General features: G+C 50.9%; 2 protein-coding genes across 2 annotated transcripts; one reads left to right on the top strand and one right to left on the bottom strand.

The window, feature by feature from the left end:
• Positions 1–1,596: 1,596 nt before the first annotated feature.
• On the top strand, positions 1,597–3,125 carry LRP88_06386 (uncharacterized protein; the record flags this gene model as incomplete). The annotated part of the gene is made up of 8 exons (XM_083242925.1): positions 1,597–1,831; positions 1,880–2,100; positions 2,151–2,228; positions 2,278–2,420; positions 2,474–2,498; positions 2,549–2,850; positions 2,901–3,027; positions 3,075–3,125. 8 exons carry the CDS (start codon positions 1,597–1,599, stop codon positions 3,123–3,125), a joined length of 1,182 nt encoding a protein of 393 aa, XP_083101861.1.
• A 1,205-nt stretch (positions 3,126–4,330) lies between these two features.
• Positions 4,331–4,939, bottom strand: LRP88_06385 (uncharacterized protein; the record flags this gene model as incomplete). Its single annotated transcript, XM_083242924.1, has 1 exon — positions 4,331–4,939. The coding sequence occupies one exon, from the start codon at positions 4,937–4,939 to the stop codon at positions 4,331–4,333; it is 609 nt and encodes a 202-aa protein (XP_083101860.1).
• Between the last annotated feature and the right edge of the window lie 1,999 nt (positions 4,940–6,938).

Genomic DNA, 6,938 nt, shown 5'->3' with positions numbered 1-6,938 from the left:
ACTATCATATTATCTTCGCAAAAAGCCAAAACTCCAGAATGTTGACTTGGGAAAACCCCCTCTTCTTATAATTACCCAATGCCAAGCTTCGTTCATGAGCTTCGCTCCCCGCCTATGGGAGCTCTCCAACATCCCCACTCTATTTCTCGCTTCTCCGGCACTTTGAACACGTGAAATGGCAAAGCCGTGTGGTCAGGTCACATGATGGTCTATGCCACAGGCAAACCATGCGATAATTCTTCCGGCTTGTTCATCGGTAATCATGAGGCTGTCGAATTTCTCACCATCAAATCCTTATTGTTGCAGATATAGCCCATCAAATTTTGGAGAAAATCGCCAAGGCGCTTTGGAGGTGTTTCCCCCCTTCGCCAAGGGAGGGGTCTGAGCGAGCCAAGGAGAGGGGATTCCCATCAGCCTCAGCTCTTGGCCTTGGAGAAAAAAAAAAGCCATGAGTCGACTTTCAAGCCACCCGCAAGCCATCCGTCTTGGAGTCGTAACGCCAAGGAAGACCCAGGCAAACTGGATCTGATTGGAGTCGGGCTCGGAGTAACATGGCTGCGAACACTTGAGCCCTACGAACAAAAATGTTACCGAAGCAGTGGGGGTCACGCGTGGCATGTCCATGTCTTCATTCCTTGTGGGACGGAAAAACTAGTTCGTCGCGAATACATATGCATTTTATGGGCCACGGGTCAATTTGTCAAGCCTGACAGAGACGACGATCTTTTCCTTGGCTCTTGCGAAATCAAGGTTGAGCTTCCTCATGGAGCAATTCCGCCGCCTTCAAAAACTCCACTGCAACGGCTTTTGGACGATGGAGTGGGGGTCCATTCAACGTTACGACTCTGACAAGTGGGATGCTGCGATGAGATTGCAGCATACCATGCAGTTCGCCTTGCCTGAATTTGTCTTGTTCGAGTCTCTGTTTGGCTGACTGCTGACTTGAGCTGATTGAGGCTCTGGGACATGTGGGAACAGGGGTTGCTGACTGCAAGAAATCCTACGGTCCTTGAAACGTCAAACCACTTGATCCCTCGGCCGAGTGGGATAGAGTACGTCAATGCAAACTAGAGTTTTGACTACAGAGCTTGGCAATTCCCGGTGTCTTGGACGCGTCGTCTTGAAAATTCAACAAAAAAAAAGACCTAATGCAATAAAGATGGGATAACAAATTGCCTCGCCTACGGGTTTCTCGGAACCCGTAGGCGAGGAACCATCTCGGATCGCATCCCGATAGCGTTGCCTTTTCGTCCCAACTGGTCACGATGCCATGGGGCCGGGTTCATCTTATCAATCGGATCAGGTATGCCCAGCCATACGCCGTTTCGGAACTATCCCTAGAACGGGCCCAAGTCTCCGCTCTTCATCAACATCAGGGCCTACAAGCTCCACTGCATTGCTATGGACATGCCTCAATCGGCTGGGCGATGTCGGCAGGCATTGATGCCTGGTTCTCGGTATTAATGAGCGCCCTTCTCCCGCTTGTTCGGACGACTTTGAACCGACCAACCTCACCAGTCGTTCCCTTTCTAAAGCCCATTTGCTATCACTGTCGTTCCTTGTTACACTTCGGGAAGGTTAATATACACGAGCACCATGCGTACCTTTACTCTCCTCTCGCCGCTCATCGCCGCGGCCTCTGCCTACGAGCAGTGGGTCAACGAGCCCGACACTGGTCTCCAGACCTTCCTCTCCGCGTCCAACTGGACCGAGGGATCCAAGCCTGCCCTTAAGGACATCCGTGGTGTCCCCGACTTTGACTTTGCTGCCCGCCAGGTCATGACCGACCAGCAATATGCCTTCTACCGCACCGCTGCTGCCGGCGAGTGGGGTGAGTCTTGACCTCGATACACTATGAGTTTGTACCTAACTGTCATAGCCTACCGCCACAACCTCGAGGTCTGGGAGAAGGCTAGACTCCGTCCTCACCAGCTTGCCAGCGTCACTGGTCTCAACGAGACTCTCGGCGTTAGTATCTTTGGCCACAACTTCAGTGCTCCCATCTTCATCTCGCCTGCTGCCCGAGGTGCCTACGGTGACCCTGACCGTGCCGAGCTCAACTTTGTTGATGCCGCTGCTGAGGAGGATATTCTCTATGTCGTATGTTAGATGATGCTCACTTGAGTTGATGAAGAAGCTAACACCTCAAGGCTGCTCTGTATGCCTCCAAGACTATTGAGGAGATCGGTGCCCAGCGCAAGAAGCACGACAGCACCATCTTCCAGCAGGTAAGAAGCCACACTGTCACTACAATAATTATTGTCTAACAATTTCAAGATCTACTCCAACGCCAACCTTTCCGTCACCTGGGACGCCATGAAGCGTGCTGAGGCTCAGGGTGTCAAGGCCTTTGTCTGGACCATCGATGCCCCTGCCACCTCTACTCGTCACCGTGCTGCCCGCTACGACACCACCAACGCGTACGCTGCCTCAATTATCTATCCATCCGAATCATTCACTAACCTGAGACTAGTAACGGTGTCACCTCTGTCCTGAGCGTATGTCCCCACTAACACCCCCGATCTTTTCAAGCCTCTAACCTTCGCAGTGGGAACTCTTCGAGGAGATCAAGTCTCACACCAAGCTCCCCATCATTCTCAAGGGTATCACCACCACCGAGGACGCCCTCAAGGCAGTTGAGAAGGGTGCCGACGGCATCTGGCTGTCCAACCACGGTGGTCGCCAGGTTGACTACTCTCCCTCTCCCCTCGAGATCGCCTATGAGCTCCGCCGCAACGCCCCCGAGGTCTTTGAGAAGACTGAGGTTCTCGCTGACAGCGGTGTCCGCTATGGCAGCGACGTCATCAAACTGCTGGCCCTCGGTGTCAAGGCCGTCGGTCTGGGTCGTCCGTACGTTTTCAGAATTCCAAGGGTTATTGATGCATGCTGACGCCTGATAGCCTCATGTACTCCAACATCTACGGTGTCGAGGGCCCCAAGAAGCTGATCCAGATCCTCAAGACTGAGATCCTTGCCGATGCTGCTCAGATCGGCATCAACGATCTCCACAACATCCCTGCCAAGGTGGTAAGTTTGCTCTTCCCTGATGAACAAGAATATGGCTAACGGCTTAGCTCAACACCCGTGCCCTTGAGCGCGATGTCTACCTCATCAACGAGAACTAAGCATAGAATATCCATCCTTCATGTATATACTTTCATAGACGATAGACACGTGGATATACATTTTGCTTTAGAGTCTCACTTGCTGGACTTGATATGTGGATCTAATCTCGACGTCCTAGTTCTGTTCTCACCCACAATCTAGCAGTGCGTACCGCAAATTGTAGCCTTCTTCTCATCGATGGCGTCTCCAAAAGCGTCCATCAACACAACAGCAAAAGATATTCATCAATACATGACAGCATCAAACCCCAATCGTAAAACACCGTATAGACCATAGCCCTCACGGGTTCGATTGACCAGCCCAATTCATCCGCTCAGCAATGTACTGCGCTCCAGTTCCCTTGTTGATGTTTTGATGCCCATTGGCTAGATTGCTGAATAGATCCCCCTTTCCGTAATGAGCCACCGCTGCCGTCTGGCTCATTGGCATAGGTGGCTGTGACAAAGTCAGCTCTTCGATGGCTTCTGCCAGTTGATGATCCTGATCGACCGTCGCTTCGATGATGCATCCGTTGACAAGCTCCTGGGGCCCTTGCAAAAGCTGCAGTAGGACCACCTCGATCCCGCTGACGTTTGGTTTTCACAGAAACTCCTCATAGCAATTTCCTCTCTCAGCTTCAGAGGTACCCGCCACAACTCTAAAGATGGCCGACAAGCTTTTGGCAGCTTCTTTGGTCGATTCTAGAGCATCGAGAATTGCAGGGTCATCGGGATCCAGGCTATTCGCCTTCCGCTGATCCTGGATACCCCCCAGAATCTCCTGTACAAGAGAAACCCACTTCCGTGTGTTGCCGAAACTTGGCGGTAGATTTTCATGGGGAAGAATCATCTCCCATTTTTCTGACGTCATTAAGAAACCGCAGGGTGGAAGAAATGAGCTTGTCGATACGTTGACATGACATTGCATGAAACCTGAAGATAGAGGCAAAGGATAAGAAAAGGCAATTAAATCTACGCTAAGTCTCAGACGTGGTAGTTTATATAACGCCTTGTCATGCAAGGCAGATACGTCTCAGCGTCAGGCAGACTGAAAGGGCGATTTCTGGACAGCCTTACTCTTCACACTACCCCAAAATGCCAATCACACCATATCCTAGTAAACCGATCAAATATTTATTTAATTACAAAAAGGGCATGTAGTCAAGGGGAGATAATGCTATACACACAATGCAATACATGCTTATCGTTCATTGAAGTGAGATTGATCACTGCCGACGACCCCCCTGAATAATCATCGAGTATGCAAAAATCTGTTGTCCCTTGCCCATGTTGACATGCTGCTGGCCGCCTCCCATGTTGCTGAACTGGTGGCCTATTCCGTAATGGGCAACCGCCGAGGCCTTGTATATTGAAGGGGCTGGGTCGGCCAGAGCCTGAATCGCACCGGGAACTTTGCCGTCTGTGGGAGGTTTGATGGTCTGGATTGCCACCAACAATTGCACATTTTCCAGGAGTCTTTTCATCAGTTGTTCCATCTTGCCCTCCTTGGCGAGCCTGCGCACAGCGAGGAGAGAGCGATCGGCAAATGTGGCGCCAGGTTGGATGGTCACGTCCTGCATAATGCTCTTCAGCCGCAGAGCCTGATCTTGGCAAGACTCGAGCAGGGCTTGGACGGCCCCGAAGTCGCCCTGCCCTTCGGTCGATTCTTTGATACGTCGTTCTGCGGCCTGCAAGACGGCTCGTATGAGGGGTAAACGCTCAGATACCGCGTTGAATCCATCAGGAAGACCGCGGCTATCCTTGATGGTTTTGACCAGTTTCGAAGTTCCGTTGATGATGCCAATGATGGCCGATATGAGACTGATAACCTCCATGCCTGACATGATGTTGCGGTGACTAGAAAATCTCTGGTGGAAGGGCGTAGCGAGGGAGATAAGTTTTCGTTGGGTTATAACCCTTGCGCTCTGCACCGACGCCCGATTCCACAATTTCTTCTCACTTTCAACCCATTAGATTGGTTGAGCTTGCCAAGTGGCTGAGACCTGGGGTTTCACAAGGCAATTCTGATGCGGCGAGACTGCACTTCTGCCTGCCAGTCCGCCTTATAAGTACAGGGGCTTCGATTTGTGGTATGCACCAATCCGAATGAAGCTGTTTGGGGGCAGGCTTCTTTCCCTCGCTATTGGCGAACAAGTATCTTACCGCCTCTCACCCTAAAGCTGGCTAGGCAGGGACGTGCAAGGTTCCCAGCATTTGGGAAAGAAGTCTGAAACCTTGCTACCACTTACTAAACTCTAACCGAAAACTACCCTCTTTCATCATCCCTTTTCGGCCTTCATTGTTATCGAGTAGCATCTGCCAGATCACTTTCATCGCCGCCGTGTAGCCAACTGGCCACGTATGTAGCCGAGCGCTACATAGCATGCACCTTGTGTCCCTCGAACCCCCGCCCTGAGACGCTTGAATACGTGAGCTGGCTCATTTGGAACCCCCTCGCTGTGTTGGCCACATAAGCTCAATTCTGCTTGCTCCTTTAGTCTGCCTTCACGTCTCGTTGTGTTTTCGATCAGACGACGGCATTACCCAACCCTAGCTTTCGACTCGCTCAAGTGCGTCGCACATGAGAACCATCTACCATGTCGTCAACCCACATGGGAAGGGGCGACATGTTCCATAATGCAGGTACACAAAACATCTGCAAGGATAGTGGCACTCAGATTATTCAAACTGGTGAGTCTACACAAGACCCGATAAGACGTCAACGACTTATGAACTCGGTAGGTCCGGACGAGGATGCAACCCGGGACCGCCGATGCGGCGAGTACTTAGAACAAAACGGCTACGATCCAGCGGACCAGAAAGCCAATGCTGAAAGACAAGGAGGCCAGCTTTTGAGGGTGCTTGCCAGTGGATCTACGACAATGCCGAGTTTCAACAATGGGTTAATGGCACATATCCCCCTAGCCTATGGCTCCATGGGGGACCAGGCAAAGGCAAAAGTATGATTCTGTGCAGTGTCATCAACTATCTGTTAAGGCGGGCGGGAGGAACCCCAGATGATTCTCATCCAAACCATCTCGTGGCATATTCCTTCTTCAGTGATCCGAACGGCGTTTACGAAGCATCGTTTGTGGTGGCGAGCCTTGTATACGGACTTGTCAAACAGCAACCCTCATACCTCCGTCGTGTCTCGAGGGTTTACGACCACGAAAACAAATACCCATTCCAAGGAACACGATCGTTTACCGCCCTGGAAAACATCCTGGAAGACATGCTGTGCGACGCAACAGGAACTAGGGTCATCTTGGTGGTGGATGCACTCGACGAATGCAAGACCGATCTCGACAGACTCCTGGATCTGATCCTCAGGACATCGTCTGTACAAAATGTTAGATGGCTAGTATCCAGTCGAGGACTCCGAACCATTCACCAGAAGTTTGATGTAATAGAATCAAAGATGCGAAAGTTGAGCCTTGATCAAACTGGAGAAGACATCTAGCAGGCTGTCAAAGCCTATATACACCACCAAATGGGACGCCTTCACAGTCTCAGGATAAGTGAACAGAAGAGAGAGGACGTTCGGAATCTACTATTGCGTAAAGCAGGCGGTACATTCCTGTGGCTATCTATCGTCATGGCCGAGCTCGAGAACGTAGCCAGTTGGGACATCGATGATATTGTTAATAGGTTGCCAGATAATCTCGAGAGTCTCTACGTGAAGCTACTACAAAATCTACTAGAAGGTCTTAGGCAGAGGAAAAACAAGAACCTTATCAAAGACGTTCTCTATAAAACACTGGCTACGACAGCAGCCACTCTACGACCACTCTATATCAAAGAACTAAAGGAATTGGCCGAGTTTCCTACAAAGAT

The sequence above is a fragment of the Fusarium phalaenopsidis genome (genome assembly GCF_050370095.1).
Source record: "Fusarium phalaenopsidis strain FUZ10S chromosome Unknown contig_32296, whole genome shotgun sequence".
Classification (NCBI taxonomy): Eukaryota; Fungi; Ascomycota; class Sordariomycetes; order Hypocreales; family Nectriaceae; genus Fusarium; species Fusarium phalaenopsidis.
Note: the sequence above shows the minus strand (reverse complement) of the source record. Positions and strands in the feature narration are given on the sequence as shown.